Source organism: Loxodonta africana, chromosome 21, assembly GCF_030014295.1.
Source record: "Loxodonta africana isolate mLoxAfr1 chromosome 21, mLoxAfr1.hap2, whole genome shotgun sequence".
Taxonomy (NCBI): domain Eukaryota; kingdom Metazoa; phylum Chordata; class Mammalia; order Proboscidea; family Elephantidae; genus Loxodonta; species Loxodonta africana.
Genome location: NC_087362.1, coordinates 24371947 through 24385815, shown reverse-complemented (window position 1 = coordinate 24385815; position 13869 = coordinate 24371947). Strand labels below are relative to the sequence as shown.

Genomic DNA, 13869 nt, shown 5'->3' with positions numbered 1-13869 from the left:
GAAGCTCAATAAAGACACGGAACATCTAATCGCCACAATCAACCAACTTCACCTCATAGACATATACAGAACATTCCACCCAACAGCAACCAAGTATACTTTCTTTACTAGTGCACATGGAACATTCTCTAGAATAGACCACATATTAGGTCATAAAGTAAGCCTTGGCAGAATCCAAAACATTGAAATATTACAAAATATCTTCTCAGACCATAAGGCCTTAAAAGTGGAAATTAATAACAGAAAAAGCAGGGGGGAAAATCAAACAATTGGAATCTGAACAATACCCTGCTCAAAAAAGGACTGGATTATAGAAGACATTAAGGATGGCATAAAGAAATTCATAGAATACAATGAGAATGAAAAGATTTCCTATCAGAACCTTTGGGACACATCAAAAGCAGTGCTCAGAGGTCAATTAATATCAATACAAGCACACATACAAAAAGAAGAAAGGGCCAAAATCAAAGAATTATCCCTACAACTTGAAGAAATTGAAAGAGAGCAAGAAAAGAAACCCTCAGGCACAAGAAGAAAACAAATAACAAAAAATTACAGCAGACCTAAATGAAATAGAAAACAGAAAAACAATTGAAAGGATTAAGAAGACCAAAAGTTGGTTCTTTGAGAAATTAAACAAAATTGATAAACCACTGGACAAACTGACAACGGAAAAACAGGCAAAGAAGCAAAGAACTCGAATAAGAAATGAGATGGGCGATGCTACAACAGACACTAATGAAATTAAAAGAAACATATCAGATTACTATGAAAAATTGTACTCTAACAAATTTGAAAACCTAGAAGAAATAGATGAATTCCTAGAACACACTACTACCTAAACTAACACAAATAGAGGTAGAACAACTAAATAGACCATTAACAAAAGAAGAGATTGAAAAGGTAATCAAAAAATCTCAAGGGGGGGAAAAAAAACCCGGCCCTGACGGCTTCAACCCGGAGTTCTACCAAACTTTCAGAGAAGAAAGAGTTAACACCACTACTACTAAAGGTATTTCAGAGCATGGAAAATGATGGATTACCACGAAACTCATTCTATGTAGCCACCATTTCCCTGATACCAAAAATAGGTAAAGACACCACAAAAAAGAAAATTACAAACCTATATCCCTCATGAACGTAGACGCAAACATCCTCAACAAAATTCTAGCCAACAGAATTCAACAATACATCAAAAAAATAATTCATCATGACCAAGCGCGATCCATACCACATATGCAGGGACGGTTCAACATTAGAAAAACAATTAATGCAATCCATCACATAAATATAACAAAAGACAAGAATCACATGATTTTATCAATTGATGCACAAAAGGCATTGGACAAAGTTCAACACCCATTCATGATAAAAACTCTCAGCAAAATAGGAATAGAAGGGAAATTCCTCAACATAATAAAGGGTGTTTATACAAAGCCAACAGCCAACATCATCCTAAATAGAAAGAGCCTGAAAGCATTCCCCTTGAGACTGGGAACCAGACAAGGATGCCCTTCTCACTGCTTTTATTCAACATTGTGCTGGAGGTCCTAGCCAGAGCAATTAGGCTAGATAAAGAAATAAAGGGCATCCAGATTGGCAAGGAAGAAGTAAAATTATCTCTATTTGCAGACGACACGATCTTATACACAGAAAATCCCAAGGAATCCTCAAGAAAACTACTGAAACTAATAGAAGAGTTAGCAGAGTATCGGGATAAAAGGTAAACATACAAAAATCAATTGGATTCCTCTAAACCAACAAAAAGAACATCGAAGGATGTGGGGCCAAGATGGCTGACTAGGTAGACGCTATCACGGATCCCTCTGGCAACAAAGACTCAGAAAAACAAGTGAATTGATCACATACATGGCAATCTATGAACCCTGACCAGCAAACACAGAACTAAGGAGCTGACCTGAATGACAGGGGAGCAAAAAGCTGAGCGGTAAAGCAGCTACCGCTTCAGGAACCAGCATCCCCTGCCACAGCTTTGAGCCCTCGCGGTTCCCTGGTGCCAGAGTGGTTGGGCTGATTGCAGCTTACTGAGACGGGGCAAGCACGGAACGCAGCCCTATCTCCTAACCTCCTGGAGTAACCTCGCCAGTGACTCAGCCAGTAGGAGCAGGCTGCACACTGACTCAGCTGAAAGGAGGATGAGAACCCACGGGGAAGCAGGGACTGTTTTCAGAGCCTGGAGCCAGTGACCCAGTCAGAAAACCTTGGTGTTGGGCTTTGGGCTAAGCACTGAGAAGAAGATCTCAGCTTTCTGAGATGGCGCAAGCACAGGAAACAGCCCTAAACCACTGGAGTGGCCTCAGCCAGAAACCTAGCCAACACATGGAGGCTGCCGCCGATGCAGCTGACAGAAGAAGCAGAAATCATGGGGAAGCAGCGACCGGTTTTGGAGCCTAGAGCGCAGCGTCCCAGCCAGAAAACCTTGCCACTAGGCTTTGCAATAGCAGCGGAGGAGATGATTATGGCTTCCTGAGACCCTCGGGGGCAATCTCGACCCAGCCAGTGCACATATGCTACATGCCCCTCTGGAATCTCAGATAAAACAGTCTTCACCAAACAAGATAAGTAACGTTGTCTATATTGCTGAGCTACTCTCTCCTATCTATATGATCCCTCCCCTCCCTGCCTGAGCCAGGTTTATGAACACTGGAATTTCCTGGGCCAGGGAGTGAGGTGCTATGTGGGTTTTTCTTTTTCTGACCCATTCTCCTGGCCTGAGAGAAGCAGCAATTAAAAATCCGGGAGAGAAAAATCCTTCCCTGACCTCCCTAAACTGGAATAATAATACACAACCAGCTCCAGCCTAGCAAAAGAGATCCGCAGTCTCTGGCTTTCATCCCTAAAGGGAACCAGGTGGCTATTATAATGCAAAGGCAATTCTGAGAGAGATCTGACTGTAATTGTTTTAGTGAAGCAGTGGAAAAACAAGTTTTGGTGGTCTGATACCTCTCTACCTATTAAACAGAGCCCTCACTGATCCACAGCAGGGAAATGAAGGCTAAAGCCCCACTCACACCACCTAGCCACCTGTGAAAGGGCACTGAGGATAGTGACGCCTACCAATCTTTAGAGGTACAACCATTAGGTGCCTAAGGTACATCAGCAGAGCCCACTCACCAAAGTTCTCTGGGAATAGAGACACTCCTACTTCACTGGCACCTGGGGGAAGGCTGTCAGCATTCTGCCCTCCTCGGAGTGTGACACCCTGCCACTACTAGAATCTGGTGAATACAAGCATCACCACTACTCCTCTAAGTTAATAGGTGACAGCCTACACCACACACTAAAAAAAAAGGTGACCCGCAATCAGCACACCTAACCTGATTCTATTCAAGAATAGTGAATGGGCTCATATATCTGGTAACAGCTCAAATCAGCTGGTAATAGGACGTAAATGATTCAAAGCCTACAACAATCAAGATAGCACAATCTAGTAGCACATCTGGGTATATTAGAAGAAAACAAAACAAGAAGATAAAACTCAGTGAGCAAATATAAAATAAATCATTACAATATCTTATAGATGGCTCAGAGACAGCAGTTGATATCAAATCACATGAAGAAGTAGACCATGATTGCTTCTAAAATCCCCAAATTAAAGGATCAAAACCTTTCCCAAATGAAGATACAATCCTGGAATTGCCAGATGTACAATAGAAAAAACTAATATACAGAACGATTCAAGACATCAGGGACAACCTCAGAAATGAAATAAGGCAATCTACAGAAAAAGCCAAGGATCACACTGATAAAGCAGTTAAAGAAATCAAAAAGATTATTCAAGAGTATAGTGAAAAACTAATCAGCTGCAAGAATCCATAGAGAGACAGCATTCAGAAATCCAAAAGATTAACAATAAATTTACAGAATTAGAGAATTCCATGGGAAGTAAGAGGAGTAGAATCGAGGACTTGGAATGCAGAGTGGGGAAGTTAGAGGATAAGGCATTTGACGCCAATGTAGTTGAAGTAAAATCAGATAAAAGAATTTTAAAAAGTGAAGAAACCCTAAGAATCATGTGGGACTCTATCAAGAAGAATAACTTGCATGTGATTGGAGTTCCAGAACAGGGAGGGATAACAGAAAATGCAGAGAGAATAGTTGAAGATCTGTTGGCAGAAAACTTCCTGGCATCATGAAAGATGAAAGGATATCTATCCGAGACTCCCATTGAACACCATACAAGATAGATCCCAAAGAAAATCACCAAGGCATACTATCATCAGGCTTGCCAAAACCAAAGATAAAGAGAAAATTTTAAAAGCAGCCAGGGATAAATGAAAAGCCACCTACAAAGGAAAATCAATAAGAATATGTTCAGGCTACTCAGCAGAAACCATGCAGGCAAGAAGGCAATGGGATGACATATATAGAGCACTGAAGGAGAAAAACGGCCAGCCAAGAATCATATATCCAGCAAAACTCTCTCAAATATGAAGGTGAAATTAAGATATTTACAGATAAACACAAGCTTAGAGAATTTGCAAAAACTAATAAAAGGCTACAAGAATTACTAAAGGAAATTCTTTGGTCAGAAAATCAATCATATCAGATGCTGACACAACACAAGGTCACAGAACAGAACATCCTGATATCAACTCAAATAGGGAAATCACCTAAACAAAATAAGATTAATTTCAAAAAGAAAAAAAAAAATGCTCAAAACAGGGAATCACTGAAGTCATTATTTAAAAGGTTACAATAATCAAAAAAGAGGGACTAAATACAGGAGGCATAGATCTTCCATATGGGGAGGAAAACAAGGTGATATAGGACAATTCAAGCTAGGTTTTTCCTTACAAAAACAGGGGTAAATATTAAGATAACCACAAGAAGCCCTAACAATTCCATACTTCAAAATAAAAACCAAGATAAACATAATAACTCAGCAAAAATAAATGCAACTACTATGAAAATGAGCAACACACAACTTATAATAAAAACTTCTCAGCACAAAATAGTAAGTGGAAAAATGAAATTGTCAACAACACACAAAAAAAGGCATCAAAATGACAGCACTAAACTCATACTTATCTATAATTACGCTGAATGTAAATGGACTAAATGCACCAATAAAGAGAGAGTCTCAGACTGGATAAAAAAAAAACATGATTCACCTATATGCTGCCTACAAGAGGCACACCTTAGACTCAGAGATACAAATAAACTAAAACTCAGAGGACAGAAAAAAATATATCGAGCAGACAACAATCAAAAAAGAGCAGGAGTGGCAATATTAATTTCTGACAAAAAAGACTTTAAAGTTAAATCTATCTCAAAGGATAAAGGATGACACTACATAATGATTAAAGGGACAATTTACCTGGAAGATATAACCATATAAAATATTTATGCACCCAATGATAGGGCTGCAAGATACATAAAACAAACCTTAACAGAACTGAAAAGTGAGATAGACGCCTCCACAATTATAGTAGGAGACTTCAACACACCACTTTCAGTGAAGGATAAGACTTCCAGTAAAAAGCTCAATAGAGACGCAGAAGATCTAATTGCTACAATCAACCAACTTGACCTCATAGGCTTATACAGAACCTCCACCCAACAGCTGCAAAGTATACTTGTTTTTCTAGTGCACATGGAACATTCTCTAGAATAGATCAATTATTAGGTCATAAAGCAAACCTTTGCAAAAACATCAAAATATTACAAAGCATCTTCTCAGACCATAAAGCCATAAACATAGATAGCAATAACAGAAAAACCAGGGAAAAGAAATCAAATACTTGGAAACTGAACAACAGCCTGCTCAAAAAAAGACTGGGTTATAGAAGACATTAAGGAGGGAATAAAGAAATTCATAGAATGAAATGAGACTGAAAACACTTCCTATCAAAACCTCTCAGACACAGCAAAAGCAGTGCTCAGAGGCCAATTTATATCAATAAATGCACACATACATAAAGAAGAAAGAGCGAAAATCAGAGAACTGTCCCTACAACTTGAACAAATAGAAAGTGAGCAACAAAGGAATCCGTCAGGCACCAGAAGAAAACAATAAAAATTAGAGCAGAATTAAATGAATTAGAGAACAGAAAAACAATTGAAAGAATTAACAGGGCCAAAAGACGGTTCCTTGAAAAAAATTAACAAAATTGATAAACCATTGGCCAAACTGACTAAAGAAATACAGGAGAGGAAACAAATAACCTGAATAAGAAATGAGGTGGGCCATATCACAACAGACCCATCTGAAATTAAAAGAATCATATGAGATTACTATGAAAAATTTACTCTAACAATTTGAAAACCTAGAAGAAATGGATGAATTCCTAGAAACATACTACCTACCTAAACTAACACAATCAGAAGGAGAACAACTAAACGAATAAAGAGATTGAAAATGTAATAAAAAAAAACTCCCAATGAAAAAAAAAGCCCTGCCCGGACAGCTTTAAGAGAAGAGTTAAAACAACTACTACTAAAGGTATTTCAAAGCATAGAAAATAATGGAATACTACCTAACTCATTCTATGAAGCCAGCATATCCCTGATACCAAAACCAGGTAAAGACAACACAAAAAAGAAAATTACAGACCTATATCCCTCATGAACATAGATGCAAAAATCCTCAACAAAATTCCAGCCAATGGAATTCAACAACATATCAAAAAAATAATCCACCATGACCAAGTGGAATTTATACCAAGTATCCAAGGTTGGTTCAATATCAGAAAAACAATTACTATAATCCACCATATTAATAAAACAAAAGACAAAAACCACATGATCTTATCAATTGATGCAGAAAAGGCATTTGACAAAGTCTAACATCCATTCATGAGAAAAACTCTCACCAAAATAGGAATAGAAGGGAAATTCCTCAACATAATGAAAGGGTATCTATACAAAGCCAACAGCGAAGATCATCCTCAATGGAGAGAGCCTGAAAGCATTTCCCTTGAGAATGGGAACCAGGCAAGGATGCCCTTATTTAACATTGTACTGGAAGTCCTAGCCAGAGCAATTAGGCTAGACAAAGAAATAAAGGGCATCCAGATTGGCAAGGAAGAAGCAAAATTATCTCTGTTTGCAGACGACATGATCTTATACACAGAAAGCCCTAAGGAATCCTCAAGAAAACTACTGAAACTAAAAGAAGAGTTCAGCAGAGTTTCAGGTTGCAAGATAAACATACAAAAATCAGTTGGATTCCGCTACATCAACAAGAAGAACATTGAAGAGGAAATCACCAAATCAATACCGTTCACAATAGCCCCCCAAAAGATAAAATACTTAGGAATAAATCTTACCAAAGATATGAAAGACCTATACAAAGTAGTACTGCAAGAAACTAAAAGGGACCTACGTAAGTGGAAAAACATACCTTGATCATGGATAGGAAGACTTAACGTTATAAAAACGTCTATTCTACCGAAACCCATCTACATAAACAATGCACTTCTGAACCAAATTCCAAATACATTTTTTAGTGTGATGGAGAAACAAATCACCAACTTCATATGGAAGGGAAAGAAGCCCCACACAAGCAAAGCATTACTGAAAAAGAAGAGCAAAGTGGGAGGCCTCACTCTACCTGATTTTAGAACATATTATACAGCCACAGAAACCCTGGTGGCATAGTGGTTAAGAGCTACAGCTGCAAACCAAAGGGTTGGCAGTTCAAGTCCACCAGATGCTCCTTGGAAACTCTATGGGGCAGTTCTACTCTGTCCTATAGGGTCACTATGAGTCAGAATTGACTCAATGGCACTGGGTTTGGTTTGGGTTTGGTTTTATACAGCCACAGTAGTCAAAACAGCCTGGTACTGGTACAACAACAGACACATAGACCAATGGAACAGAATTGAGAATTCAGATATGAATACAACCACATATTAGCAGCTGATATTTGACAAAGGTCCAGTGTCAGTTAATTGGGGAAAAGATAGTCTTTTTAACAAATGCTGCTGGCATAACTGGATATCCATCTGCAAAAAAATGAAACAGGACCCATACCTCACACCATGCACAAAAACTAACTCCATATGGATCAAAGATCTAAACAGAAAGACCAAAACAATAAAGATCATGGAAGGAAAAATAGGGACAACATTAGGAGCGCTAATACAGGACACAAACAGAATACGAAACATTACTAAAAATGAGGAAGACAAACTAGGTAACTGGGAGCTCCTAAAAATCAAACATCTATGCTCATCTAAAGACGTCACCAAAAGAGTAAAAAGACCACCTACAAACTGGGAAAAAATTTTCAGCTATGACATCTCCGACCAGTGCCTGATCTCTAAAATCTACATTATTCTGCTAAAACTCAACCACAAAAAAACAAACAACCCAATTAAAAATTGGGCAAAGGATATGAACAGACACTTCATGAAAGAAGATATTCAGGCAGCTAACAGATACATGAGGAAATGCTTTTGATCATTAGCCATTAGAGAAATATAAATTAAAACTACAATGAGATTGCATCTCACTTCAACAAGGCTGGTATTAATCCAAAAAAACACAAAATAATAAATGTTAGAGAGGATTGGAACACTTACACTGCTGGTGGGAATGTAAAATGGTACAACCACTTTGGAAATCGACTTGGGGTTTCCTTAAAAAGCTAGAAATAGAACTACCATACGACCCAGAAATCCCACTGCTCAGAATATATCCTAGAGAAATAAGAGTCTTTACATGAACAGATATATGCACACCCATGTTTATTGCAGCACTCTTTACAATAGCAAAAAGCTGGAAGCAACCAAGGTGTCCATCAACAGATGAATGGATAAATAAATTAAGGTATATTCACAAAATGAAATACTACACATAGATAAAGATCAGTGATGAATCTCTGAAATATTTCATAACATGGAGGAACCTGGAAGGCATTATGCTCAGTGAAATTAGTCAATTGAAAAAGGACAAATATTGTATAAGACCACTATCCTAAGATCTTGAGAAATGGTTTAAACTGAGAAGAACAAATTCTTTTGTGATTACAAGAGGGGAGACAGAGGGAGGGTGGTGGAGGGTTATTTACTGATTAGATAGTAGATAGGACCTACTTCAGGTAAGGGAAGACAACTCTCAATACAGGGGAGGTCAGCACAACTGGACTAAACCAAAAGCAAACTAAACCAAACTGAATGCTCCGAAGGTCAGCAAAGCAGGGGCAGGGGTTTGGGGACTATGGCTTCAGGGGACATCTAAGTCAAATGGAAAAATAAAATCTATTAAGAAAACATTCTGCATCCCACTTTGAAGTGTGGGGTCTGGTGTCTTAAACATCAGCAACTGGCCATCTAAGATGCATCAATGAGTCTCAACCCACTTGGATCAAAGGAGGATGAAGAACACCAAGCTCACAAGGTAATTAAGAGCCCAAGAGACAAAAAGGGCTACATGAACTAGAGACTACATCATCCTGAGACCAGAAGAACTAGACGTTGCCCAGCCACAACCGATGACTGCCCTGACAGAGAACACAACAGAGAACCCCTGAGGCAGCAGGAGAACAGCGGGATGCAGACCCCAAATTCTCCTACAAGGCCAGACTTAATGGTCTGACTGAGACTACAAGGACCCCGGCAGTCAGGGACCCCAAAACTTCTGTTGGCCCAGAACAGGAACCATTCCCAAAGCCATCTCATCACACATGGATTGGACTGGACAGTGGGCTGGAGAGAGATGCTGATGAGTAAGCTACTTGCACCATGTGGACACTTGAGACTATGTTGGCACCTCCTGTCTGGAGGGGTGATGGAAGGGTAGGGGGGTTAGAAACTTGCAAAAAGGTCACAAAAGGAGAGACTGGAAGGAGAGGGCAGGCTGACTCATTAGGGGGAGTGTAAATGGGAGTATGTAGTAAGGGGTATATAGGTTTATATGTGAGAGACTGACTTGATTTGTAAACTTTCACTTAAATCACAACAAAAATTATTTAAGAAAAAAAAAGAACACTGGAGAGGAAATCACCAAGTCAATACCATTTACAGTAGCCCCTAAGAAGATAAAATACTTAGGAATAAATCTTACCAGAGATGTAAAAGATTTATACAAAGAAAACTGAAATTCACTTCTGCAAGAAATCAAAAGAGGCCTACATAAGTGGAAAAACATACCTTGCTTATGGATAGGAAGACTTAACATAATTAAAATGTCTAGTCTATCAAATCCCATCTATAAATACAATGTACTTCCAATCCAAATTCCAACCACATTTTTTAATGAGAGGGAGAAACAAATCACCAACTTCATATGGAAGGGAAAGAGGCCCCGGATAAGTAAAGCATTACTGAAAAAGAAGAACAAAGTGGGAGGCCTTACTCTATCTCATTTTAGAACCTATTACACTGCCACAGTAGTCAAAACAGCCTAGTACTGGTACAACAACAGATACATAGACCAATGGAACACAATTGACAATCCAGACATAAATCCATCCGCATATGAGCAGTTGATATTTGACAAGGGCCTGAAAACAGTGAAATGGGGAAAAGACAGTCTTCTTAACAAGTGCTGCTGGCATAACTGGATATCCACCTGCAACAAATGAAACTAGACCCATATCTCACTCTATGCACAAAAAAGAGCTCAAAATGGATCAAAGACCTAAATATAAAATCTAAAACAATAAAGATCATGGTAGAAAAAATAGGGTAATACATGGCATACACAGTATACAAAATATTACTAAAAATGCAGAAGAAAAAGTAGATAACTGGGAGCTCCTAAAAAAAAACACCTGTGCTCATCCAAAGACTTCACCAAAAGAGTGAAAAGATTACCTACAGACTGGGAAAAAGTTTTTAGCTATGACATTTCTGATCAGTACCTGATCTCTAAAATCTACATGATACTGCAAAAACTCAACTACAAAAAGACAAATAACCCAATTAAAAAATGGGCAAAAGGTATGAACAGACACTTCACTAAGGAAGACATTCAGGTAGCTAACAGATACATGAGAAAATGCTCATGATCATTAGCCATTAGTGAAATGCAAATCGAAACTACAATGAGATTTCATCTCTATCCAACAAGGCTGGAATTAATCCAAGAAACACAAAACAATAAATGTTGGAGAAGCTGTGGAGAGACTGGAACACTTATACACTGCTGGTGGTAATGTAAAATGGCAAAACAACTTCGGAAATCTATTTGGAACTTCCTTAAAAAGCTAGAAATAGAACTACCATACTATCCAGCAATCCCATTCCTTGGAATATATGTAGAGAAATAAGAGCCTTTACACAAACAGATATATGCACACCCATGTTCATTGCAGCACTGTTTATAATAGCAAAAACATGGAAGCAACTAAGGTGCCCATCAACGGATGAATGGGTAAATAAATTATGGTATATTCACACAATGGAATACTACGCATCAATAAAGAATAGTGATGACACTGTGAAACATTTCATAACATAGAGGAGTCTGGATGGCATTATGCTGAGTGAAATTTCTCAGTTGCAAGAGGACAAATATTGTATAAGACCACTAGTATAAGAACTCAAGAAATAGTTTAAACAGAGAAGAAAATATTCCTTGATGGTTACAAGAGGCAGGAGGAAGGTAGGATGGGAGAGGGGTACTCAGAACTACTTTAGGTGACAGGAAAGATAACACACAATACAGGTGAGGTCAACACAACCGGACTAAACGAAAAGGAATGACTGCCCTGACAGGGAACACAACAGAGAACCCCTGAGGAAGCAGGAAAGCAGTGGGATGCAGACCTTGAATTCTCATAAAAAAACAGACTTAATGGTCTGACTGAGACTAGAAGGGCCCTGGTGGTCACAGCCCCCAGACTTTCTGTTGGCCCAGGACAGGAACCATTCCCAAAGCCAACTCTTCAGACAAGGATTGGACTGGACGTGGGTTGCAGAGGGATGCTGGTGAGGAGTGACCTTCGTGGATCAAGTGGACAGTTGAGACTATGTTAGCGTCTCCTCCCTGGAGGGGAGATGAGAGGGTAGAGGGGGTTAGAAGCTGGCGAAATGGACACTAAAAGAGAGAGTGGAGGGAGGGAGCGGGCTGTCTCGTTAGGGGGAGAGCAAGTGGGAGTATGTAGCAAGGTGTATATAAGTTTTTGTGTGAGACACTAACTTCATTTGTAAACTTTCACTTAAACCACAATAAAAATTAAAAAAAAAAAAAAAAAGGTTGGCCGTTTGAATTCACCAGGTGCTCCTTGGAAACCCTATGGGGCAGTAAAACCCTGTCCTCTAGGATCAGTATGATTTGGAATTGACTCGACGACAAAGTGTTTTTTTAATACATATAATTTTAAGATGTCAGGACGGAATTCAGATTGTCTAAAAAAATTCGTGATATTACAAATTTGTGAAAGAACTCACGGAAGAGGGTAGGGGGAAATGTGCTAACCTAAGTAACTTTGGAAATGGAGGCAATCTGTAAAATTAAAGGCAAAAGTACCTACACGTAAGCACTGCTATCTAGTTGATAATTTTGTTTATTTTCCAACGAGTGCCTGGGTCATGGAAATAAATAACTCAGTAAATGTATGGCAAACGATGGGAGTCAAACTAAAAGAGCTCTCAATAGCTAAAAAAGGCTGGAAATTTACAAAATTGTCACCCAAATTTTCCCTGTAATCTCCTGCCTCCTTCCGACGTAGCTGCTTCCTTCTTCGGGGTTTCTGACACAGTCAGGATGTGGTTATCACACTGTGTGATTGCACAGTAATACACAGCTGTATCCTCAGAGCTCAGACTACTCAACTCCATATAGGCTGTGTTCGTGGATTCGTCGCTGGTGATGGTGACTCTCCCCTGGAATTTCTGTGAGTACTTTGCTTCACCATCACCTGAATTATATCCTCCAATCCACTCAAGCCCTTGCCCGGAGGCCTGCCGCACCCAGCCGATAGAGTAGTAGTAGCTGCTGAAATCGCCCCCGGAAACCTTGCAGGAGATCTTCACTGATGCCCCCGGCTTCTTCACTTCAGCCCCAGACTGCTCCAGCTGGACCTCAGAGTGGACACCTGTGGAGAGCAGACACAGGTGGACATAATATCTATTAAGCAGTTGCAGCCCCCTCCTCAATCCTGGACCTGCGGGCTATCTTACCTGTAGTTACTGCCGCCAAGAAGAGGATTGTCCAGCTCCAATCCATGATGAGGGAGCTATGTTCTCAGGAACTTCTGTATGAGAAGGATGTGGTTATTGGCTGATGCTGTGGAGGACACAGACATATCCCCATTTAACTCAACAGACCCCAGATTGTTTGCATATTCAACAGGATGAATAATTCATAGCTCAGTATCTGGCTTAGCCTAAGAAGGAGAAGATAGAAGACACAGAGACCGCACAACTCCACAATGCTGAGGGTGCAAGTCTTAATCCTTGTAGATGTATGTGTCTTTTTACTGAGTACTTGTTAATTTTGTGTTAACCACATACACTGCACAAACAGAGCTCTTAACACTTAGGGATGCAACACCCACAGGTCTGCCTTTCCTTGTGACCACTGTTTTACATGGTGTAGACTACATGGAACTTTTCTGGAGTCCATCACAGGCTGTGATGCTGACCAGGTGGGTTGACTTCATTATGGTCCTTCAGGCACCAAGCACAGGTGAAGGGTAACTCAGAGAAGAACCGTTGTCCAATGTGAGTGTTCAGCAGGTTCCTAGGCAGCACTGAAATCTGCTCCTCACTCCTAGGACAATGTCTCCAAGCACTTGTGTGATTCTCCTGAGCACCCAGGCTGTTCAGTAAGAAGACTTTTTGTTTTCAGACCATCCCTGTGATTAGTGATACAGGGATCTGTTTCTGACGTCACCGATAATAGAAATTGTGAAAGTCACAGTTCAGAAACCTTTCCACGACTTCATATTTAATA

The 13869-nt window shown here is 39.5% G+C and overlaps 1 gene segment (V, D, J or C); it reads right to left on the bottom strand.

Moving 5' to 3' along the window:
* Window positions 1-12454: 12454 nt before the first annotated feature.
* On the bottom strand, window positions 12455-13224 carry LOC135228347 (immunoglobulin heavy variable 1-69D-like). The segment is given in 2 exon segments: window positions 12455-13009; window positions 13095-13224. Coding segments are annotated over 2 exon segments (456 nt in total).
* Between the last annotated feature and the right edge of the window lie 645 nt (window positions 13225-13869).